At 39.1% G+C, this 26,854-nt stretch overlaps 1 protein-coding gene across 2 annotated transcripts in view; it reads right to left on the reverse strand.

Moving 5' to 3' along the window:
* adgb (androglobin) overlaps nt 1-26,854 on the reverse strand; it is a 225,479-nt gene that overhangs the window by 35,298 nt on the left and 163,327 nt on the right. For both annotated transcript variants that reach the window (XM_051924853.1, XM_051924852.1), the window contains exons 26-30: nt 23,044-23,228; nt 19,463-19,638; nt 16,632-16,792; nt 12,021-12,132; nt 2,672-2,856 (exon numbers count right to left, since the gene is read on the reverse strand). In XM_051924853.1, the coding sequence (XP_051780813.1) occupies nt 2,672-2,856; nt 12,021-12,132; nt 16,632-16,792; nt 19,463-19,638; nt 23,044-23,228 (819 nt within the window). The remainder of the gene's footprint in view (nt 1-2,671; nt 2,857-12,020; nt 12,133-16,631; nt 16,793-19,462; nt 19,639-23,043; nt 23,229-26,854) is intronic.

Genomic DNA, 26,854 nt, shown 5'->3' on the forward strand with positions numbered 1-26,854 from the left:
TCCGCAGCGTATCCAGAGGCCGCGGCAGAGGAGCGGTAGCGGGTCTTGTCAAACCCTCGGGAGGAAAGGGGAGATGACGGCAGATCGGAAGTCCATCCCCGTGGCAGGCGAGAGAGTGGACGGCAGGTCTTACGTACCCGCCAATGATTGGATGGAGGCGGGACGAAGGAGCGTCCATCTCAAGCAAGGGGAGGGCCGGAGAGAACCCGGAAGAGAGCTCCAGGGAGCACAGCCGGCGATCAGGACCGATGAACTGGTAAGTCCTTCGCTGGCTAACGTTCCCTTTGTGCCTGTGACTCGGCGTGAGCCAGAGGATTCCCCTCGGTCCGTCGAGTCTGTGTTACAGGTAATACACGGCCTTCGAGACTACTTAGTCAAGCTCAAGAGGACGGCGATCGCGTCACGTCAGGGGGCGGAAGAACGCGCCGCCGGGTTCTCTGGCCGGAGGTTCGTGGCGACGCAGGTAAGTGGGACTTGCGTCGTAAATAAAATAGGAAAAGCGGGCGAATGTTCCCCGGTATTGTGCAGTTCCGGTGGACAAGTAGCCGCGATTCCGACAAATGAGAGGATGAGAAAGGCTGATTGCCTGGGAGGGGTGGTGCTTAGACGCCGGCTGGGTGCCGTGGGTCCTAGCGCACCACTGCCGCTGCCAGCATCAGTTATGAATCAGAGAGGGGCTGATTGCCTGGGAGGGGTGGTGCCTGGACGCCAGCTGATGAGTGCCGTGGGACCTAGTACACCACCGCCGGCGCCAGCATCAGCTGCGTGTTGGTCCACTCGGGTGCAGACAGCAAGGGGTCTCTGCCTTTCCCATAGGGAGACTCCAGCTGTCAGGGCACCCCAGAGAAAAGGGGAGGGCCCGAGGAATAAATCCGGGTCATCCCACAGAATGAGACGTGAGCCCGTGAGCTCACGTACGGAGATAGGCAGGCCTCTGCGGGTGCAGAGGGAAGTCCCAAAGCCAGTGGGGACCTCTAATAGGCGAAGGGTCCCAGCCAAAGGAGCATGGAACCCGCGGAGAGGGCCGCCTCCCTCCTATCAATGAGCTGGAGTCGGGAGCAGGAGCAGGACGAAGCTCCTGGAGAGAGAGTAGAGGTGGCCCAGGGACAAGGCAAGAAAAGGCCCAGGAGAAGGGAGACTGGGGCTAGAGCACTGTGAGTTGTGCGGGACTGTGATAATACTTGTGTTGTGTGGACGACAATAAAAGGTTTTTGCATAAAGATGCAGTGTCGGTCTGATGGTGTCCGGGCAAGTCTCACAGGGGATTGGTACATTTGGAAGAGACGGTACTGCTGCAACAGATTATTTCATCAAGGGTTGTGTGTGCCACTGCAAGCATCTTGCGGGAGGTAGGAACAATCCCTGGATAGGATGCCAGCTCATCTCTACCGCTGTGCCACCGTGCCCCAATGTTTAATACATATTTTAATGTATATCATCATGAAAATGATATCATGGGGCGGCACGGTGGCGCAGTGGATAGCACTGCTGCCTCGCAGATAGGAGAACCGGGTTCGCTTCCCGGGTCCTCCCTGCATGGAGTTTGCATGTTCTCCCCGTGTCTGTGTGGGTTTCCTCCCACAGTCCAAAGACATGCAGGTTAGGTGCATTGTGTGTGATTGGTGTGTGTGTGCTTGGTGTGTGTGTGTGCCCTGTGTTGGCTGGGATTGGCTCCAGCAGACCCCCGTGACCCTGTAGTTAGGATATAGCGGGTTGGATAATGGATGGATGGAAATGATATCATAGCATTCTAAAATGTTCAGAGAGCTGTAATATTGTGAATGTAATGTATTCTGGGTGGAGTTCAGTGCCTGTGTGCTCCTGTCTACAAAAGAGAAAGTCCGTTTAAGCATGTAGTGATTCACAAACACATAGAATACGAAGCATTTCACGTGCTACTTTAGTTATGATGAGATCTGAGAAAAATCTAGAAATTAAACATCAATTTTAAGATGAACTTTACGACATTCTACTTTTAATGACAAAATAAACTACAAGATTAAAGTGGAAATTTCAAGATTAAACTTGACATTTTGACCTTTTTCTTTTCTTCACTGTGTCCCTATTTTTTTTCTTTTCTCTGTACCCTAAAACACTTTTGTAGCCACCACTCAGATGGTGGGCTATGAGTCGCCTTTTCACGGCGACTTTCTGAACTTGAACTTTTAATGTCTGTGCTACTCTGTATCACTCAATCATCTTCCTTTTGTTGCTTAAACCACTGCTGAAGCCAAAAAATAGTATGTTTTTCCTTGCCTCCACTTCACATTTGCTGAAATTCTTCTTTATTCCCTGTGTTTTTGCCATTGTTTTGTCACAAAACACTGAATTTAAAGGGCTATTTATATTGATTTGTATATTCAAAAGGGCATAATTTGGGGAGGAATCGGTGTGGGGTGGCAGGCGTGTGAATGTTTGTTACTTTTCATGCTGAACGAGATTTATGGAGCTGAAGTGCGTGGAAGTTGGCTTACACACGGTTTTGTGCAGCTGAATTTTTTTGTGAGTACACACATTTCCACTTTTGTCCATATCCCAATTTTTCATTTGAATTCTATGCACGGCGTTATACATGAGGCCCCTGATGTTTTGGAATTTTTGACCAACAATCAACTGCCTACAACATTTGTACTGTGTTATGAAGCAGCTTTGCAAACACTGTATTGCTTACCTGTGACTCTGGCCTTGATGACACCTTCTCTTTTTCTTTATTGGGTTTGTCTTTTTCAGATTTTTCTACTGATTTGTCTTTGCCTTTTTTGGAGGATTTTGGAGTTCCAGGAGATTTTTGTGGCTCATTTTGTGATACATCTGTAATGAGCGGTGGAGAATTTTCATCTGATTTCTCTGTATTAGCTGTGGAATTCAAAGGAATGAAATGGCTTTTCATTATATACAGTACAATAACACATTCTATCATCCAGATCAAGGAAAAGTCAGAATCTGCTAATAATTCATTCAAAAAAGATTGATGGCAGTCAAATGAAGATAACATTGCTTCATATTTTTCTAAACCTTGATATAGATATTTACATTTTATATACATGCTTAACTATTTGTGCTCAAAGGCAAAGTTACCCAAAGTTGGTAGGAATGTTGACAAGTGCCATTTAGTCTGATAAAATGGGCAGAATTAAATAACACAAACATACAATGATACTCTATAACCGTTCTGGTCTATCATAATGGATTTATCAGGTTGGGTGGCTTGCTAACTTAACCGACCTCAAACTACTGCCATCACAAAATACCCCTCTTTCTCGCTCCCTAGCCTGGGCCCCCTTCTTCCCAGCAGGGCCACTAGAAAGCAGTGCAACCTGCAGTGACTTCAGGGGTAACTTTGAAAATCACTTTTAGGTTTTCTGATTGTTCCAGGTGTCCCACCATGCCTAATTTTAAATGAAAAGGTCAGGGCAGCCAGCTCTCTATAGTACGCATTTGGGTCTATGCTGCCACCAACTGGTTTTAGAAGCTTCTCCTACCCTCATCTATGACATATCTCTTACTTCAGTGCTCATGGGGTCTTTATTTCTGGAGCTCTATCTAACCAGAAGTGCTTTATTGGCAGCACCTTTCCTCTTATTCTGAAATGGCAACAGGTACCAGAGCTGTTCTGTCAGAACAAAAAAAATAAGGGAGAGAGGAAACAATATGGCAACCAGAAGATGAGAAAAAGAAACAAAGTCAAAAAATAGACTGGGGTCAAAGCCAAAATAAGAAAGTGCCAAGAAAACATACCCAATGTGCACATCACACAAAAAGCTGACTCCACGGAGAGATTTAAAAACATGAAAGTCTTGTTTTGTGAACCTAGGTATTTGAATGCTGCAGATAACACGCTGCCATCTTAAGTAGTGGTGGTCTGACGACATTACACATTGGAACCTCCAGTTGTTGTGTGGTAGAAATGGAGTGCCATTACCAACAACAGGGTGCATAAAATGGTGGCACCCATGAGTACAATCAAAACATAAATGCATGTACAAAAAATAAAAACCTCAAAGTCATAATTTCACACACTTTTCTCTCTCCCTCCGTGCTAAACTCTATCCTCGTCTAGTGCCCACTTTCCAGCCTGCCAACATATCTCCCTGCTTTGTCTGTGGCAAATCCAGTATTGGTAGGTAGGATGACAAACATTCTATAAAATGTGAGTGATTTAATAAGAAGCGAGTTTTGTGGAGTTTCTGTTAGTTTTTACCAACTGGCACAGAATAGCCCTCTCTTGCTATCTTTGGATTGTTTGAAATCCTTAATAAAAAGTTTGATTATTTGGATGCTATTCATTTTTTTATTATAATTATTGTATTCATATTACCAATGTGAGACATGGGTTTGCTTCCCAGGTCCTCCCTGCATGGAGTTTGCATGTTCTTCCCGTGTCTGTGTGGGTTTCCTCCGGGTGCTCCGGTCTCCTCCCACAGTCCAAAGACATGAAGGTTAGGTGCATTGGTGATCCTAAATTGTCCCTAGTGTATGCTTGGTGTGTGGGTGTGTGTGCAAGTGTGCCCTGCAGTGGGCTGGCGTCCTGCCTGGGGATTTGTTCCCTGCCTTGCACTCTGTGTTGGCTGGGATTGGCTCCAGCAGACCCCCGTGACCCTGTAGTTAGGATATAGCGGGTTGGATAATGGACTGATGGATGGATATTACCAATGTCCTGTCTGCAACATAAACAGTCAATGAAAAAATAAGCAACATTCATTAAGAATAAACCTCTTAGGATTGGTTGCTGTAGGACCACTTAGGAAGTAGCTAGCAGTGAAATAAAGCGTGACACGGTCATTAAATTCACTTTCTAAGAGTCACTTCTAGTGACCAGCTCTTGCCTGAAGAAGGGGTCTGAGTTGCCTCGAAAGCTTGCATATTGTAATCTTTTTAGTTAGCCAATAAAAAGGTGTCATTTTGCTTGACTTCTCACTACATTCAAAAAGAAGTAAGCATAAGATTGATAATTTATAAATTTAAAAAATATAAATGTAATATTGTATTTTTTTTTGCTTTATTGAAAAAGGTGATTCATTTAGATAGCTTGGAAAAAACTGTAACAAAAAGCAAACGTTAATCCACTTCATTATTTTTAAAGTACTAGCCACGTTTCCTGTCAAAGACAGGTATTAGAACACATTTAAAAACATTTGATATCTCTTGCCTTATGTGTAACTTCAGCTCCTTTCCTCAATATGCTTGTGTGTCTGAACCTCTCTTGACCAGCTCGGTGATAAGAGGTCTGTGGCAAAGTGCGGTTTTAAATAAATCTGTTGCCGGAGCGTACAGACTCAAAGCAGGTGGGTGAGTACACATGCCAGCACCACTCCGGGGTTGTTTGGGGTGCTTGGTTGATCGCACATTCAGGTGCAAAAGCCTGCAGGTCAGTCAGGTGCCTCATTCACACCTCAGAGTTGGTAGAGGATAGCGCCTGCACCCAATCGGGCAATATAAAAGGAGCCTACACAATAGAGAGGGGAAGAACAAAGACAGAATCACATCAAAGAAAGAAGATGAGAGAAAAGAATGGAGGTTAAGGCAGGAGAAAGAGGCAGGATGGTGAGGAGCCCGTGTCATAAAGAGTGGTGGCAGATGGTCAGGAGTAGGTCCAAAGAAAGTGAGTGGCAGGCCGGCACTCGAGTGCAGGGCTGGAGAAGGGGTGGTCCTTAGAGCAATGAAGCAGAGTAGGAGCGGCCTTGTCATGCTGCGTCTCCCTTATGGATACCAACAGACTGGCTGAAAGGATGCTGACAGACTGGCAAGTAGGACCCCGAACCTGAAATGAGTGGATGACTGCACCTGTCAATGGGTGTCTCCTCATGCTGCAAGGTCCTGATGGGATAAGCTGAAGAGACACCAGATTTTAGAAACAGGCATTGGGGCTCATGAATGTTTTAATACAGAAACCTGCCTGGAATTTTAACCTTGTTTTTATGGGATCTATTTATGGAACATTTTAACTTCCAAGTTTCACTTTGCTTTTTGTGGATTATTTATTGAAGACTTTTCTCTGGCTTTAATAAAAACACTGAACACTTTTGCACCAACCCCTTACTGACTGTGTCTATCTCCATTTGCTTGGCTCATCTCACTTTACAACTGTTGACGGTTTTGGGTTCAAGGGGCTCTTGGAAGCAACCAGGGAGCATGGAGATGACTCAGACCGTTGCAGGTACTTCTTCTATCGAGGGTACTCCTGTAAAGCCTGCTTCTCAGACTGTGTCATTCTGAGGCACCTTGCTTACCTCCTCTCTTTGATGATGATTCTCAGTGTGCATCTTATACATTTATTCCTCCATGTGTATCTCACAAGCTCACTTCTTCTTTTGATCGTGTCACCAAACTCAAACTGACCAATCACACAAAAGTCAAACAGACCATTCATATTTCTCTGAGAGACTAGACACACACATACATCCAGACCTTGGCATTTTATTATATAGGAATTTTGAAGCATGCGCATATCATGGCACCACAGGTATTTGACAAAATTAACTGGTATACGCATATAAATATTCAGATAAGTTTGATCAAGTGATCTTAAATGTATTAATTTAGAATGTAATAGAATGTGGTTAAAGTTTTATTTTATTCTGGCACCACATGGAGTGACACTGTGACACAATGATTAGCACAACGATTAGCAGCACTGCTTCACAGCTCTAAGGTCTCATGTTCAGTTCCTGTGCGGGTAATTGAGTCTGTGCAGGTGACACATTCTCCCTGAGTTCTGGTGACATTAATTAATTATGAGTATGTGTGTGTGAGTGAGTGAGTGAGTGCCCCTTATGCTGAGCTAACATCTAGTGCAGAGGTGGATCCTGCTCACTTTTATCGGGATGGTAGAATAACCACATTTAGAAAAGAGATAAACAAGAATTCACAACCATTTGCCAAAAAAAAAATGAAAGGCATTGTAGACAAGCAATTCTTAGTTGTATCATTCTGAATTAATAACAAAGAAGGAAATATACTTTTACATTGTGGTATATGAAACCTGCTTTTTACCTCTGCAAAGATTTGAAAATGTAATATATGTACTGTGCACAACTAACATGCTTTCTCAGTGACCTTGGCTAACATCAGCATATCGATCTGAAGGTAGAGGGCACTATTGGATAGTTTTACAGCCTGTCAAGTGCATGTACTTGTTCCACAGTTCTACATGAAGAAGTTACTCGAAAATTCTTTGACTATATAATACAAGGACTAAAAAGGTAATGAACATATTCTTTACATATATATATATGGATGTATTTTATACATACGTATACACACACACACATACATTCACCATTAAAAGCTGTTTTAAACAGCAAATATTACAATAACATGTTCATTCTTATGAAATTTCATAGCTATTAACCTCACATCCATGCTATTGCCTACTATGTATACTATTATTGCCTATTACATGGACTCCCCACAGAAAAATTCTTTGGTGTTTGTAGCTATCTTTGCATGCATGAAAGGACTAAATCATTTTCAATCAATCTATATTTTATATAGTGTTATTAAAGATGGGCACAATCACAAGGCTTAATAACTTACAAAAAAATGGGCTGTACAAACAAATCAATGCAGCACTAAAAGATGCCAAGAGGACTTTATAAGTAAACCTGACAGATTTTAACCAGCAAGTGTCAGAAAGTGCAATACAAATCCTGACCAGCTGCAGTATAAATGTGCAAAACTGGGAACACTGCACTGAAGAGTGGTGTAATTTTGCTAATTTTACATTCGTTTTGTTTCTATTGTGCCTCACAGTGTAGGCAAAAATATGTTAATGAAACCAGTGTTTAAAAATGAATACAAAACACCCCTTGTGGGATTGTAACTTTAGGTTGACAGAGGGACTTGTGTACCTTATTTATCCTTGCTGACAGTCTTGTGTTCCTGGTATGCTCACCCATGGCAAACTGTCTTTAGAAAACAGGCCAGGCAAACAGCAATACAAAAAATTAGACTCCTGTTTTTTCAGAAATCTGTTAAAATGACACCCGGAGCAGGGACACTGGGATCCATTCTTTAAGCCTGGCCTGGGGGTGGTTTTGGCTGTTGAGCACTTGGTGGCTGGCTCTGTTGGACACTGGGGTAGACAGATGTGATGCCATTCAGGTGATTGGCGTGGGTAGAAGAGATGAAGATATACTAGACCGTGGCAATAAAAACTGGCGATTAGGGCAGAGAATTTTACTTTGCTGGCATGGAAGGAGCCACAGCACTTGGAAGAGGTTAAATGATACCAACCACATATCACCTGTATTCACAACATTTCCTTTGGAACCAGACTTCTTGGTCAAGAGTAGTTGCCATCGTACTCTGGAGTTTTCCCACAGGACAAGCAATGGGTAGGTGTAGTAGGGATACTCTTAAATCCTTGGTTGCGTGCTGCATGGTTTTATTTAGCACAGGTGGGGAGGTGGAAGATATCAAAATCTGCAGTCTTACTGGGAGACTTCAAAGTTCATATGCTAAATAAAAATGATGCTCTGTATGAAAGACTATGTTTTGGAGGAACAACCTTCCGGATATGAATTAATTAGATGTATATGCTCATACTTGGTTGTCCATAACAAACACTACTTTTGAACTTAAAGTTGATCATAAATGTACAAAATACTAGAGTGCATTGGGCCAAAGATGGACTTTTTAGTTGTGTCATCTGATCTGACGTTTTATATTCTGGAAAGTTTGGTAAATAGAGGTGCTCAACTGTGAACTTATCACAACTTGGTGATAGGCAGGCAGGCAATTTTCTCAATAGACCTAGGAGATTGAAAAAGTGGTCAGTCTTATTATTACAACTGATGCATGGGGTGGCAGTGTTTGTAAACACTACACTGAGCTGTTGTGTTGAAGCAAAAGCTAACTCTTCAAACATGCCTGATGATTTGACACTTGGGGCAATATTCCTCACCAGTGATCAAACTCTGAATAATAATAACATAAAATGAGATTAGGAACACAGGTGGCTGAAATGGGGCTCCTGTGCTGGTTTGATGACCGCTTTCTGCACATTAAAGTGAGGAGTTTAGTAATATTGGAGGATCTCAGGTTTAGATCTGCCACCTTACTGGATGAAGCCCAGGTAGTTGTGCTGATTTTGAAATGTATGTAGTTATCATGCACCACCAGCTTCTGTCACAGCAGATGTATTAGGAGCATGCCAATGACAGATGACTAGGGCCAGACTGAGGACACTCTGAACCTTTATATCTCTCAAATAACTTGGGGTATCTAGAAATTCCCTAGGAGAAGCTGTTTTTGTGGATTTGGTGGCCTGGTCCAAACATCCGGACAAATGGGCTTTTACTTGAACTGTAGATTACAAAATGATTAAAGGCAATAAAGGCACATTTAGCACAACAGTTATTTTCTTCCTATGTACAGGCTGGTGTATGAGAAGCAGCAAATGCAGTCAGGAAAAGCAAGAGGGAAGTCCTTGTGCAAGTTTTGTTTTTTTTTTTTTTTTGTTTTTTTTTTAGTTCTGTCATTCTTGTGACCAAGAACATATGATGTATTTATTGGAACAGGAAATTGTAGTTGTGGGGCTCTATATTCATAAAGGCTTCTTCATGTTGACATATGAAGGATTCTTGGAAAAATATCTACCGTATATACTTGCAGATAAGGTCTCCCACGGATAAGTCGGGACTTGATTTTACAGTATAATTTCTGATATTTTATAATGTTGGTCATATAAGTCTAATGCGGAAGACTCACACTATTGGTCAAAGAGATTATGATATGCTAATGCCCACCTGAGAGAGTAACCACAGAGAACACTGCCTTTTTTTACTATGTTGGCGCAGCAATGCGCTGTATCAGCACATGCTCCTAACCTCTCTCTCTCTATTGTGCCTACGTGACAACATGGCAATACCCAAACTATTGCAAAGCAACGGTTAGACTGATTTGTGTTTTTTGTATGTCACACCCTCATACATTTTTATTGTAAGAGCATCCCTTTATCTACGATAGAGCATTCGATCAGAAGAAAATACGAAGCTGGTTTTAAATTAAACGTTGTTGAATTAGCAAAAGAAATTGGTAACTGCGCTACTGCAACAAACTTCGATGTGTCTGAGAAACTGATGCGAGATTGGAGGAGGCAAGAAGAATATAAAAAAAAAAAATTAAGCATTGCATTTTTGAATGGGCGTCTGATTTTATGATTGATTTTTTAGGTTTCAAGATCTGACTTATACGTGAGTATATACAGTAGTTAAGTGATTCCGTGAGATGCACAATTCATTTTGGTTCTCGGCTGCATGTTCTGCTACTGAAAAAGTAACCTATACAATGATCCTTGCAAATGTAGATAGATTGGTTGGTACCTTTCCATGAAAAAAGAATAACCCACAATTGTCATTCTGCATTTAACGAGCGATTCCTGTAGCTCTCAACAGCTAGTTTGAAATATCACGCAAATCCAATTATTTATGATCTCTTCTAGTTGTACTAACAAATATGTCCAGGCCATTTTAGAATATCTTTGTAGAATAAGCAATACTTTACTCTTTTCACACCTGATTTGCTTTACTCGTAACATATCAAAGGCATGCAGGTATACAGGGGACAACTGCTTTTCATTGAATCACGTATCGGAGACATGCAGCACTTTTTCAATGACCTGTAAGGGTATCAAAAAATGTGTTCTCGTCTGTATATCAGACATATACATACATAAAATACTGGGAGACACACACATTTAAATGTCACTATTAAGCCTCAGGTTTATAATGTCATGCCAGAGGTGCAGAGACAGAAGTCGACTCTTACCAGCTGATAATGTCACTACATTAACAAAACACCTACACACTAAAGTAAAAGTAAGTTTAATTTTTTTAGTTTTCAAAAGCTTGTTTTGATCTTTTTACGAGTATCTGCTTCAATACCTGGTTACTTCTGTTTCCATGTTTTCATTTCATTTCAATGTTCACCATAATACTGATTAACACAAACGTATTTACTAAAGGTGTGGGAGAGTGCCCTGGAGAAGAGAAGAATGGAAACAGACGACCTTAATTTTGTATGGTGCCTGGGGGTAGAGTGTATTCGGGTGCCACAAGATGCCACTGTGGGCCTTGGTGGCTTTGGGACTTTATAGACTCATCCCTAATCTGGAAATTGATTCAAGATGAAACTGTAATTGACCCTGGAAGAGAGTTTAAAGAGTCAGGAAGTGAGCTGGGGCAATGGCACACTAGCAAAAGGAGGAGAAGCCAGTTTTAAGAGGAGGTCACAGGAGATGAGGGTTGGAGTGCTTTAGAGAGTACTCTTAACATTCAGGCAAACAGAGTGGCATCATGGTTTTGTTTCAACTTCTAGGTATTTCGATTTTTTATCCACCATCTGCTTTATCCCTTCCTTTTCCTTTTGTTTACAACAAAGACACAGTTTAGCTAAAGTTAGCTCACTAAAGACATGAATCATATGAAGAAGGGACTACGCTAGTTGATCCTTGAATGTCAGAAAAAATCCAAGATAAGATCCATCAATGCCCAGGGATTTGCTATTTTTATATTGGGTAAGGCATCTTAATTTCTTTATGTGGCTGCATAGGTGAGCAATGTTTAATTATCAATGTCTGTGTGTACCTGTAAAGAGGACTGATAGTTAAACATAAGCATAATTCCCACTTTCTTAAAACTGTAAAGAAGGAGACACTAAAATTTAAAGTAACTGTACAGCTGAACCAACAAAAAATGTCTTTCTTTGTTGCTTTAATTTTAACTATATTAGTACAAGTTTAGTACACTTTTAGTACAAATGTTTAGTACATATTTAGTTTAAGTATGCATGACTGGACAATGGTTTAAAAAGTGCCTTTGGTTTAGTGCTTAAATGGTTTTGGAAAGATTTATGATTTGTAAATCACTTTGGATTAAAAGAGCTGCTAAATTAATAAGTGTACATACAATTTTAGTGTAAAGTGTTAAAACAAAATAAAACCAAAACATTACAGTTAATTAGATCATGGCCTATTTAGTACTTTTAATGACTGAATGAAAACTATCAAAATACCATACCTGGAGAGGACTTTGTTTCAAGGTCTTTAAGCGACTTTACAAAGTCAAGCTGTGTTTCAGACAGAGGCCAGCTTTTGTGCAGCACAGTAGCTTGGATAACATATTTGTGTATCTGCAAATAGGGACAAAATAAGTAAAATAAAAAATCAAAAAAATATACAGAATTTTAATATTCAAATTAAGATTTGGGCAGAATTAAAACCTGTCTCAAATACTGAGTAACACGTTGAATTAGCTTAATAATACACAGAAGCACTAAAGCCTCAGGCATCCTGGGTTTGAATTCTCGCCCTTGTGGGGATTGCATGTTCTCCCTGTGTCTGCATAGCTACTCCAGTTTTCCTGGCTTATCCTCAAGGACATGTAGGCTTGCTTGATGTACCCTGTGTGAGGATGGGTGCATTTAATGGACTGTCCTGTCTAAGACTTCTTCTTGTCCTGTGTTCATGATTGACTGAATTGGCTTGGGCTACTAACAACACTTAATTGGATTCAGCTGGTCTAAGAATAATTTGTTACGATACAGAGAATTTATAAAAATATTGTGTGCATCTCTAATTATTTTTATTTACTAACATTTTTTGTTCTTTTAAAAGTTTTATTTCCTTGTTGCCACTCTGTTCTGTCTTAAAATGTTTCAATTGGCTAGATCACGTGCCAGATCAGCAAGATAAACTGAAAGTAGCCTTTTTTAGCAGAATCAGGCATAAAGCAGGAGCCTGCACAACACAGGTGTCCAGTCTATGGCACACCACAACAAAGAACAAATCTCTACCAGGCTAGTTTGAATTCCCAGTAGTACTGATCACATTTAGTGGTGAGAAGAAATCATGATTCATAAGGTCAATGGCAGTATAAAGGAGATACCCAATTTAACTACAGACTGTGAAAATGATGCTATATAAATTTTCCATTTCCTATACTCTCCCATTCATTTTATCCACTAATCAGATATTGCACTGCAATATAAAGTCCCCTTCCAAGAATCATTTGCTTGGTATTGTTAGGTATTTTTTCCATTTTCAACAGCCTAGATTTATTATTGGGGGCCTTGTGTCCCTGGTAGAGTTACCCTAGGCTAAATCCTGTAAGGGTTGTGGGCAGGGAAAGTGATCTGAAATTTATTGCTTTAATGGTTTGAAAGAGAACAAAAAGATAGCCTTAGCCAAAACATGAAATACTGTTGGAGTCAGGCCTGGGAGTGTTTATCATCAATACGAGCCTAGTAATTTGGGGTTTGATGTAAATGAAAATGGCTCAGCTGGAAGAAGTGACTTTGGACTGTGAAAGACAGGAGGCAGACAGATTCATCTGAACTACACCATCGTGATGTGAACTGGCTCTAGGGATGTTTAGTTCCACTAGCAAGGAAAGAGGCAAAGCTGATACAGGAAGTTAAAAAACATTACCCACATAGAGCTAGCAAGACTTCTGGAACACAGTCTGGAATCAGACTTCTTGATAGATTCTAATCTCTCTGGTGCTTGGGGAGAGACCCTACCCACTTTAACCTCTTTAGTGTGAGACCCAAGTGTCACTGGGACTGTGAAAACAGTGTTAAAGCATTAGTTCTGAGTGTCACTCGGGCAACTGTATAGATGCGTATTGTGTAAGTGTTAGTTGTAAAAATGCTAACAGTGTTAGTCCCGAGCATTACTCAGGCGATGGTATAGGTATGACTTACGTAAGCTTCAGGCCTGAGCATAACCCGAGCAATGGTGTGGACGCGTCTTCTCGTAGCCTCATAATGGCGTCTCATAAGAAACGTATTTCAGCAGCTCTGGTGTTGCACGCTCTTGAAAGGAATATGAACAGTGATATTGAGGAGCCTCTCATCAACAGTGACGACAAAGTGAATTTGTCATCAGGCAGTGAAATTGAAATGGACAGTTAAACCAAAAACGATTCTGATGAATCCGAACGGGATGCTCGTATTTGAGTTTTTTGTTGACCCTGCTTTAAATAAACCAGCACCACCTCATTTTGATTTTGTGGGGCAGCCTGGAATAAAAGAGAACATTGACACCCATGATCCATTACTTGAAGTTATTTCTTGATGACGATGTGATCAAAAGAATTGTTGTTGAGACAAACCATTATGCTGAACAGTGTTGAGTAAATGACCATACACCTAACATTCTGTTCTAACAGATGGGAACCAGTAGCTGCTGATGATATTTGAATTGGCCTCATTATTATTATTGATTTCACATTATTATTATTATACTTTTTACACTTCTGATTTTGTAGTTTTAGTGTTTTGCACATTTTACAATAGAAAGATGAGATTTAATAAAAATGGATTTTTTCAAGCCAAAAAATGCAATGCTTTTTACATGTTTTTGTGAGAAAAAAATGTAATGCTAAAGAGGTTAAGGTTGCATGTAAATTGAAATCTCAGCATCTGCAGGGGTTACGTTCACCAGCAAAGGTGAAACATTGTTGACCTCTACAGCATCCTAGACACACTTTCCTTAGAGGATACAGTGCTGGAATGATCTGATATTGTATATCTGGGTTCATGTAGGCTTGGACAGAGATGTTTAGCAATGGAAGAACTCTTGAGGTGTGTGAGATTTGAGTGAAAGTGCCAAAAGCAGTGCATATTGTAGGAATGTCTCGGTTGCTATTCCTCTTTAAAATGGTCAAATATCTTGGATAATACATTAACTAAGTAAGGCAGGCTATATTAGCCAATTTTGAAAAACAGGATGACAAAAGGGTGTGATCAAGTTATTGACGAACTGCCTTCCTGAGCCTTACTGAGAAAGCCCATGCATGCTGGAACTTAAAATGTTGGCTGTAAGAGTAGCAGGGACATCATCAGGTTTCTTCTCAGCAAAGGTGGAAAATGATTGACCTCTAAAACCTACTAGACACATCTTCCTTAGAGGATGCAGTGCTGGAATGATCTGATATGTGTGGGTGCATGAGGGCTTCAATAGACATGTATGGAAATGGCAGAACTCTGGGTGTGTGTGAGATTTAACTGAAAATGCTGAAAGCACTGTATATTGTAGGAATGTCTTGGTTGTTATGTCTCTTTGAAATGGTCAGACGTCTTGGATAATGCATTGAGTAAGGCAAGTTATGTTAACCATTTTTGAAAAAGGGATGACAACAGGGTGTGATGAATCACCCTCCTGAATGTTACTGAGAAAGCTCATCATACTGGAACTGAAACTTTGGCTGAAAGTCCAAATTTAGAACCAGGACAAACAATAAGGAAATTATTCCTTCTGAATTACAGATGATCAACATCTTACCCTTGGAAGGTTACTTAATGAGGTTCTAGGTGTGTTGATATAACTGCTTGAAGCATGGAGACAATGTTAGATCAGCATTTGGCTTTAGTGGCAATGATCAGTTTCTTGTAAACATGAGGCAAGTAGAGGTTTTCTATCTACAATTTTTAGAAATATAACTGCAAAATGACAACTCTAAAAGAGAATGTAAACTTGTTGTCAGCAAGAATGTCTTATTCAAAGCCTAAGCTTTTAGTTTATATTGTTTTCTTTTCGAAGGTTGTTGTGTAAACAAGAAAATTTGAATTATACATATAAATTTAAAACAGCAGCCATGACAACAAATGTTGGCATGCTTGTATGTAAAAAGTATAGGAACATCACAGCAACTTGATCAACATGCAACGCCTGGAAGCAAAATGTAGGGAAACATAAATATATACAGTATATGCTGTGTATATACACACACAACAGTACATATAAATTTAAATTAATATAAAAGTTGATATAGTGCATAATAGTGCTCAAACAGCTGGTGCTACTCAGTCCATATATTCGTATAGCAAAGCCTTGTGTTCTTGGGATCACTTCAAACCCCCATAAAGAGTGTGTAGGGATGTTTTTGGTTTTTATAGCTGAGATATTAGGCAGTCAAGACATAGACAGCATCCATTTTGGGGCCCCGAGATTTACATCTCTTTAATTTGTGGACATTGTCCTATTAGCCTTTACCAATTGTGATCACTGGAGCAGTCATTTGTGAATCACGTGTGATTAGATTTAACATTTTCAAATCTTAGGTCATGGTTCTTCTTTGGCAAGGAGTAGTTTGCTTTATGCAGGTGAGACAGGAACATCTGTTAGAAGCCCAAGGTATTTTTCATATGTGATGTGAAAATGACAATGTATAACAATGGAAGTACTGCAAACCTTGTACTTGTTTGTAGAGTTGATGAAGGAGCAAAGTTCTTAGACAAATGTTGATGAATACTACATGTATATAAGCTTTAAGAAGTAGCTCAAAATTATGAAGGTAAACGGTAAGTGGTCAAAATAAGTATCTTGAGAATAAGTCCCCGGAACAATGTCTATGGAAGCAGGTGCAGGACACACTAGAGGGATTATATCTCACAACACCCAGTACTTCCCTAGGAGCTGCAAGAGATTCTTGCCATGGATATCAAAGTCTAGTCTACCCTGCTCAGCCTGTTGCCAATGCCAATTTTGATTTGGTTTATAACATTCACACTATGGTTGTGAATCAAATGTGGATAAAAGTATTAACAAAAACAATAGGAATAAAAACAATAATTTAGTAGTGGGATGCTTTAAACTTTTCAAATCTATGAAAACTTACAAGTCTTACCGCTTGTTGAACATGTCCAGAATCTTTTGGGACTGTCATATGGATATTGTTTTCTTCATCTGCATTCATCTGGGATATCACAGATCTAGAGTGTTTCTGGCTTGTAGCAGAACCATTTCTTTCCTTTTTACCAAGTTTTCCTGAAGTCTGACTTGAAGTTGCTGTTATCATAAAAAAAAAATAAAATCATATGCACAGTGATTAAATGGTTGTATAATTGTTCTAAGCAGGGAATACAAAGACTGTTGAGGAAATAAGAAGCAACAGTTAAAGGGAACTGATAATAATGTGCTAAAAATGAAACACTACTGAAAATTCTACAAAGGTAAATAAGCATTTATATAATTAAATATGCTGCATTGGGATGCAAAGTAAGCAGTGTCATTGCACACAAAATGGGCAATATAATAGCGCCAGGGTCCTATCAACAGAAAGGGCCACAGCTCTTACTGTGCCAGGAGGCTTGCTGGAATGTGGTCATGGGACAGTAGCTGTTATGTTTGTGAAAACATGTAGACACTGAAGCACTGCTAGTGTATTAAGGGAAGAGCTTCAATTCTGACAGAAGGAGACAGAGAGGTTCATTACAATATGGTAGGACTACATGTGGGCAGCTTAGCCATTTAAGAGTATGTCAAGGCTGCAGGGACATCTAAGGCCAGTAGTGGAATGGTAAGCTAGAGCTTAACTCCTTCCAGTCAGTCCAAAAGAGAACTTTGAGGCTAGAGGTGAGATCAGGCTAAACAGCCAGGAGGATGAAAAACAAAAAAACTTGAGAATAACGTAAAGATGATTTTGATGTGAGAATTATAGGAGATGTGCTTGGTTTGGTTTGGAGGTAGGCAGTAGACTAGACTCTCCATATGATAGACAGGGTGGCTGGCCTAGACAGGAATTCCCAGTATGTTTGTTATTTCTGTTATCTTTATGTTTGAGTCTTTCAAACATAAAACTATGTTAAACATAATTTGTTTATTTTCCAAAGAATGACACAACTATTTTATAAATTTGGACTTCTCCTGGGTACTGTATAGTCAGTAACACATTTTAAATGAATGTTGATGTCCTGGTTTTGTTTGGTTAAGTTCCTAATTTTATTTCTTATGTTTTCTTTTTTCTATCTACTGTTCTTCCAAAAGTGTATGTCTGTGTTTCGTTGTGCTCACAAGTGTGTTGTTACTGCAGACATTTGGTCACTGTATGCATTTTGATGTGCTAGGAGTCCAAATGACTTAGATGTTTGGCAGCTGGCTGCTTCAGCTCTTTAATGTCACTCAGGGTACACAACAAGGATGTAAGATAGAACTGCAGTATGGCTAAACAGCCCACACACCATCAAGTTAACAGATAGTTCTGAATGACACCATGGGATCCATATCTGGGTACTTAAAGGCCATATCAAAGTTCTGCCTCCCAGTCCATAGTCACACAGTGCCACCTCACATCCAACAGCAAAAAGCTCTTCTTAGAGTATACTCAAAGATTATGGAAATTAGGTATTTACCCATCCATGAAGATATGACCAGTACCAAATTCAGTAGGTTAAAATTGAGCCACCAGTTGTCACAGTGGAGTGAAATAAAGCCAACGGATTCGTGGCAATGATACCTGGAGGAAAGACTGGATCCCATTCCTCCAGAACATTCTTCCCTTCTTGAAGTGAAATCTCCCCCCCACCCAATGGTTTAATCTACCACGTGAAATACTGTTTCACTGAACACAATTTGGACTAACCCTGGCAGGTGTAGAGATCCCATTTAGAAATGGAGTGTGCACCAGTCCCCAATATTTCACTGTGGCGAAGGAAAGATCTACAGGACGGTAGTGAGACCAGCTATGTTATATGGGTTGGAGACGGTGGCACTGACCAGAAAGCAGGAGATAGAGCTGGTGGTAGCAGAGTTAAAGATGCTAAGATTTAGGGGTGACATGGATGGACAGGATTAGAAATAGAACATTAAAGTGTCGGCTCAGGTTGGATGGTTGGGAGACAAAGTCAGAGAGGCGAGATTGTGTTGGTTTGGACATGTCAAGAGGAGAGATGCTGGGCATATTGGGAAAATAATGTTAAGGATAGAGCTGCCAGACAAGAGGAAAAGAGGAAAGCCTAAGAGAAGATTTATGGATGTGGTGAGAGAAGACATGCAGGTGATGGGTGTAACAGAACAAGATGCAGAAGACAGGAAGATATGGAAGAAGATAATCCTTTGTGGCAACCCCTAATGGGAGCAGCCAAAAGAAAAAGAAGCATACAAATATCTGAACAGAGCTTACTAAGGTCGCACAAACACAATTTGTTATAGATCATGTCAAAAGCAATAGACTGGATATCAGAGATGGACATTCAGCTGTGGCCTAATTTATCTTTTTATGTTACTAATTTATGTATGATATATTATATTAGTAAGTAGATATATGAAAATAATAATTGCAGACATGGCATGTTGCAAGACAATGTGGCACAGTGTGTGACTTTGGCATGATTTTCACATTAAAAGAGGCAGTATGCAGTGTGTAAGGTCTAAAATTTGACTGAACAAATTAAGGAAATTTGTGAAAGACTCAGAGCTCAAACAAATAAAAAACTATTAGGGAAAATGTACTGGGTTCCATTTGAGTTTGGTTTCATCTCAACAATGTGGTAAAAGATAAAAGATGTGCAATGATGCTGCTAATACCTTTAACTTACCCCAAAAGGTAAACCTTTTAAAATCCCTGCCACTTAATACAACTTTTGTTGAATAAGACATACACAATATATATATAAATATATAAATGGCATACCGTATCTTGAGATGCAATACAATGAAATACAAACATAAGTGACTTACACAGTGGCCTCTCATTAGTTAAAAAGGTGAATGCTGGTATAATGGCATGCCCTTTTCCAGTTGATGATGCCACCTCATTTTCATTATTGAGAATCTGTAACTTGATATACGCATCAGGTTTTGAGGTCTGTATCTGAATAGTAGCAAAATGATTTGTAGTTACCTTGATGAAAACCCTGCAAAAATAAATATTATATTGTTGGAAATTCAGTACCAATGAGGATTATGCATTATATGCAACTTCCTCCTTCATGTCCACATCAGAATCACAAATAGGAAAAGACTATACTCGCAGCATCCTAAACTAGAACTGATGCTTCATGGGATACTGCTTCATTGCCTGATGTACTGTATTTACAGTAGGTACACAGCCCATTATTGTCAGAGATGGGCACTGGCTTCCCATCACCTTAGACTGGATAAGCAGCTTGGAAAATGAATAGGATAGGTTAGGGTAAGTAGACGTTATCATCCCACTGGGAAATCTATTTGCAACAAGAAAGCACAAATACAAGGAACTAAACAAAGACACAACAACTGAAAACTAGTGTTATCATAAGTACACACAGTCAAGTTGCTACAAAGAAGAAGAATCTTTTAACAATACCCAAAAAATTAATTCACAATTTAGCAGTATCTCTACAAGAAACAGTGCACCACTTCCTAAAGGGCCAGCTACCTATAAATACTACATGTATAATATCAAAATGTGAGAAGAAGCCTAAACCCCAGGCAATCTCCACACAGATGTTGACTGGGATAGAATTTGAACCCATGTGTCTGGAGCTGTGAGGCAGTAGCAATAACCACAATATCATTATTGTAGTCACCTGTTATATAAATTGTATGTTGTATAATCTACATAGCATGATATGATCCATCTAATAAAAGGTGACCAAGCAAAATGTCAAGATGGCTTTGTTTCATATGCAGTATTAAACATGCAGCTTTAGATTAGGTGATTGTTGTTTGTTCAGCATTTTTTTAACACTTTTGGAAAATGTTTTAGGGTAAATAATTGTTAATCTGTCATCATCTCCCACCATATTAGGTCTTTCAAAAGGGTATAATATTTAAATTTAATTTATATTGAATTGAACGCATTTGTCATTGTAATCCCTATCTCAGGAGGACACATGCCCTGAACAGCTCATTTGCTGGTGTTGTTGGATGTATGATATTACATTATTCAGCAAGATAAAAATCAAACAAGTATCACATGAGGAAAATTTGAACAAAACCAGAAATTATTACGTTTTCCAAAGCTCTGAGAAGAGAAAGCCGTACAATGAATTCCAAAACAATTCATCACACATGAAGACACAGACAACTGCATATTGGATGTTCAGTACAATTGCCTGTGAACAAAGAAATTAAAAGTGGATGTGCCAAATGAATAGATACCCGATTCTAATGGCTCCCCGAGTGGAGTTACAAATTGAGCAGATGCACAAAAGGATGCACCAAATGCAAAACTGTTTGATTTGGTTGCTTTTTTTTTGAAAACTACAGAAGGTCTGTAAAGAAATTAATGAAAAACCTTTAATAATAATACACTAATTATGAAGGTATAAAATTACAGTGTCCTTTATAGGATACTGTTCAGGTCTAGTGGCACCAGCCTTGCCAGGCGAAAGCCTTTAATTTATTTCTTTTATATTCATTCCTCAGTTTAGATTTATTTATCAAAAGTTCTTTTAATTTATAATGAGAGATAGACCTCGAGCATTGTAAAGCATCACTTTTCATGTGCAATCTATTTTACTGCAGGCATCACCCAAGCTGCTGCTCATGTATGGCATATGTTTGTTTTAATGACAAATAAATGAATTCTCTTCTCAGTTATCACATCTTATCAGGCATCTGTTAAATCACTTCCCTATTCGCGTTGCTTCTATGTATCATGCATCACTCTTTTTTTCTCTTATAGTTCACTAACCAAATGGTTGCTTTTCAATTCCGATTTTCTTAACTATCAGCTGCGCATTTTCTTTCAAGATTATTTTATTTGAACAAAATAAGTTGCTTATGAGCCGAATAAAACATTCCCTATTTGTGTTATAAGTACATACATTGTAATATTGTTCCACTATATTTTAAATTCATTTATTATTTTTTTTGGAGTAGAAGGATTCAGTGAGATGATACTACTACATCTTTCTTGCTTTTTCTAATGAGTTAAATAAAACACAATTACACACTAATTGACTCTAACTAACCTAAATAAATAGGAGGATCAATCATCATAATCGGGCTGTCCATCCATTCCATCCATTTTTCGACCCACCTATTCAGTTCAGGTTTTTTGCAAGGCTTACAAATTAATTAAGACAAGTGAAATATAAAAACACATTGTCTATGTCAACAAAGCATAAAGAAAATTAATGAAAACTATACCTGGTTTATTGGTATGACTTTAAAGTGTGAAGAATAAATTGACAAATCTAAGGTGCAAAAATCTATTTGTGAATGCATACACTTAACAATACTACAAGGAAAAGCCTCATTACCCAACGGACACACTAACCACAGCTTTTTCTTTTTTTTACATATTTCCAATTAAACACAAATACACTTTTTAATACAATTATATTTTATATAGAGAAACCAATACATGTAATGGCTGCAGTCTTAATGTTTCTCTCATATTTTGTTCATATCACTGAACTTCTCTGCTTATTTCTTGTTAAAATTTAATGTTGTTTCAAATGTACATTTCAACTCAGCATTGTTTTATTTAACAAAGGTTTGAAGAAATCAGTGCTAAAGAATTGGCTATTCTACAGAAGTATACTAATAATAATAAAAAAGTAATCCATCTTCTCATGGATTTGTACATTTCAGGGCTGTAGGTACTGGAGCCTATGCAGGCAGCATCTGGCATAAGGCAGAAACAAACCCTGAGTGGGGTGGCAGTCCATCATGAAGATCACTCAGTCATGCAGGGTCAATTAAGAGACAAATATGTTTAGAAAATATACACATATATAGTAGATTCTTAACATTCTTAAACCCATATAATACAATACAACATCACAGGGAGCTGGAGCCCATGCCAAAAGCACTAGGCACATGTTACAAGAAGAGATGGAAAGGGCACCAGTCCAAAGCAAGGTCCACACTCACACATGACTACTCTAGAATCATCACTTAAATTAGTTTGCATGGCAATGAGGACGAGGGAGGAAAATCAAAGCACCCAGAGGAATATCAATGCAGACCTGGCAGAATATGCAAACTCAGAACAGACATTGACGAGGCACAGAATTAAAATGCAGTGCCAGCCTACACCACTTGTTGGAATATCAGAGGAAAACATAATTAAATCAATAAAGGAAAACAGTTCTTAGAATTTGTAAAATATAAAAACACAGAAAATCTCATTTATTTGCTATAAAGCCTAACAATTTGTATATATTTAAAGATTATAGACTCAAAAATAAACTGATCCATATAAAAACTCAGCATGCCATTGAAGTTTTCAAACATAGAATGACAAAATATACTAATGAAATTTGGTCAAAGACTTCCAGTAATACAAGGGCTACAATATTGTTAGAAGTAAAAACACACTTGCTCACCTGCAGATTTGATGTTTGTCATTTGGAATATAATAATCTTTAAATTCCTTCACAGCAAAATTGTTGTTTATTGGCTCTTGACTGAGGCTCGGCAACTGATTACAAGATCCAACCAGAAGCATTTTCCATTTTCCTGATGTGAGTGCTGAATCGCCTGAATGAGCTTCTGCTGTAAATGTATATTTCTTTTCAATTGAATAGGCACAAAAGAAGGAAAGAACATTAAATATTAAAAAAAAAATTACACATGTTATATTTTTTAAAAAACATTCATACATTGAGCCTACATCTACATTACAAACTTGGTAGCATCCCGCACAAGGCAGGAGCCACAAATAGATAGGACACCAGGACACTGCAAGACTCACTTATGGAAAATCCCACATTAATTTACACTGGGAAAATTTAGAATCAACATATAATCAAAAATGCATATCTACTGGAATATGGAGGATACCATGACACAGGTACACTGCATCTCCATGTCACCCTGTCTTATGTTTTTGGAAAAATGTAATTACAGTATTTAGCACATGGAGCCTGGGTGCAAGGGAATCATACATTATACACAGGAGAATAAAATTAAGACTGATTGGTAACATGTAAGGGTAGATTGAGAGGAAATGCTTTTCTTCAGTTTAGGATTATACGTGTAGTGTGACCCCTGCTAATGTGCACAGTACTACAGGCTATAGCAATAAATGAAACTAGGCACATTATACAACAGAATATACACAATGCTTATGTCAGAAAAACTCCTAAGACAGTGAAAATCACTCCAGAGACCCTTGATGTGTAACCAAGTCTTACTACGGTGGTTCTCAAAATGTGGTGGCCGGTGTAAGTCTAGTGATTTGTAAGGTGACCGCATGTGATTAAAGTGACTTTTAAATTGCTCATTAATGCTAGTCCATAACATACACAATTTTAAAACTTAAACATGATGACAATTTGCTCACAGAAAACTCGCATTTACTAAAGTATGCCACTGCACTAGCATTTTATTGCCAAAACATTTTTATTCATCATGCTTTGGAAGGTATAGCAATTAACTGTGGCCACATTTGTATGTATGGTACTCATGCTAACTGTGCTTATGTTACAGTAAAATATTGCAAAGAAGACCAATTAGAGGGCTAGGATACAGATTTGACAGTTCAGCCCTTCCATTATTTGGAAGTATTTATTACTTATTAAAATCAGACTGCTCATAGTTACTGACCTTCCATTTTAACTACTCCACTGAGAATGCCTATAAAACAACATGTGACTGCTCCATCCAGCTATGATGTTAGTGCTACCATTTATTCTCATACTCAGCTTTGGTCTGATTCATTCATACATTTTTCAGATCTCACAGAGATCCCAACCCATTTGCAGCATCTCAACTTCTTTCTTAATCAACATTTCACATTTCTTTTGCCGGCCCACTCGTTTACTGTGGTTTATGCTTCGATTTAGTACACTTTGACAGTTGCAAATTACATGTATAAGTACAGTTTTGATTAATACTATTGTAATATCCAGCTTTAGAAGCTCATGCAATCTAACAGTATTGTAGCAATTACCAATAAATGAATTTGTGGTACCTCAATAAACTTTCAGTTCTGTCACTCAAGCATATGTATTTACAGGTGCTGGTCATAAAATTAGAATATCATGACAAAGTTGATTTATTTCAGTAATTCCATTCAAAAAGTGGAACTTGTATATTAGATTCATTCATTACACACAGACTGATGTATTTCAAATGTTTATTTCTTTTAATGTTGATGATTATAACTGACAACTAATGAAAGTCCTAAATTCAGTATCTCGGAAAATTAGAATATTAATTAAGACCAATGCAAAAAAAGGGCTTTTAGAAATGTTGGCCAACTGAAAGGTATGAACATGAAAAGTATGAGCATGTACAGCACTCAATATTTAGTTGGGGCTCCTATGGCCTGGATTACTGCAGCAATGCAGCATGGCATGGAGTCGATCAGTCTGTGGCACTGCTCAGGTGTTATGAAAGCCCATGTTGCTCTGATAGTGGCCTTCAGCTCTTCTGAATTGTTGGGTCTGGCGTATTGCATCTTCCTCTTCACAATACCCCATAGATTTTCTTTGGGGTTAAGGTCAGGCGAGTTTGCTGGCCAATCAAGAACAGGGATACCATGGTCCTTAAACCAGGTACTGGTAGCTTTGGCACTGTGTGCAGGTGCCAGGTCCTGTTGGAAAATGAAATCTGCATCTCCATAAAGTTCGTCAGCAGCAAGAAGCATGAAGTGCTCTAAAACTTCCTGGTAGACGGCTGCGTTGACCTTGGACCTCAGAAAACACAATGGACAACACCAGCAGATGACATGGCACCCCAAACCATCACTGACTGTGGAAACTTTACACTGGACCTCAAGCAACGTGGATTCTGTGCCTCTCCTCTCTTCCTCCAGACTCTGGGAACTTGATTTCCAAAGGAAATGCAAAATTTACTTACATCAGAGAACATAACTTTGGACCACTCAGCAGCAGTCCAAAGGCGAGATGCTTCTGACGCTGTCTCTTGTTCAAGAGTGGCTTGACACAAGGAATGCGACAGCTGAAACCCATGTCTTGCATATGTCTGTGCGTGGTGGTTCTTGAAGCACTGACTCCACTGCAGTCCACTCTTTGTGAATCTCCCCCACATTTTTGAATGGGTTTTGTTTCACAATCCTCTCCAGGGTGCGGTTATCCCTATTGCTTGTACACTTTTTTCTACCACATCTTGTCCTTCCCTTCGCCTCTCTATTAATGTGCTTGGACACAGAGCTCTGTGAACAGCTAGCCTCTTTAGCAATGACCTTTTGTGTCTTGCCCTCCTTGTGCAAGGTGTCAATGGTCGTCTTTTGGACAACTGTCAAGTCAGCAGTCTTCCCCATGATTGTGTAGCCTAAAGAACTAGACTGGGAGACCATTTAAAGGCTTTTGCAGGTGTTTTGAGTTAATTAGCTGATTAGAGTGTGGCACCAGGTGTCTTCAATATTGAACCTTTTCACAATATTCTAATTTTCCGAGATACTGAATTTGGGACTTTCATTAGTTGTCAGTTATAATCATCAAAATTAAAAGAAATAAACATTTGATTAAACATCAGTCTGTGTGTAATGAATGAATCTAATACTGCATACAAGTTTCACTTTTTGAATGGAATTACTGAAATAAATCAACTTTGTCATGATATTCTAATTTTATGACCAGCACCTATATGTATGTTATGTATGTATGTATGTATTTATTTATTTATAATATCCCTCTGTTGGGTAACTAGTCCTAAAATAGCCATCACAAATTTGTTGACAACTTTTACTTCCACTGTTTCCCAATTTACTCTGCTTCTGTTCACTTTTAGCGATCACTCTCTCTGGACTCTTCTTCATGCCAAACCTACTAATATCACTGCAAGGGTATCTCTCTCTCTCTCCTTCTTGTAAAGGTACCTTGATGTGAACCGGAGGAGCCAATGCCTGAGAAGGGTCACACCCGAGGCAGCTGATTCTACTGCTTCAGTGCTGTCAATCTGCCTGTCATTGAACTATCTTCAACACCAAATGTATATTATGGAACACTTGATGAATGCTGAAAATTTGTTATGGAGGTAGTAGAAAAGGAGAGACTTTAAAGAAAACTGGGTGCCATTATGAACATTGCTGCTTATCCTCTCTTTGATACATTGAGTATTTTCAGTCAATAAATTATTCAGCAGAAGTGTGTCAAGAAACGCTACTGGAGCTCCTTTATACCAACAGCAATACATGTGCGAATTGCCTCCCAGTGACTGTGACAGCCA

This window comes from Erpetoichthys calabaricus, chromosome 3 (genome assembly GCF_900747795.2).
Source record: "Erpetoichthys calabaricus chromosome 3, fErpCal1.3, whole genome shotgun sequence".
In the NCBI taxonomy this organism is placed as follows: Eukaryota; Metazoa; Chordata; class Cladistia; order Polypteriformes; family Polypteridae; genus Erpetoichthys; species Erpetoichthys calabaricus.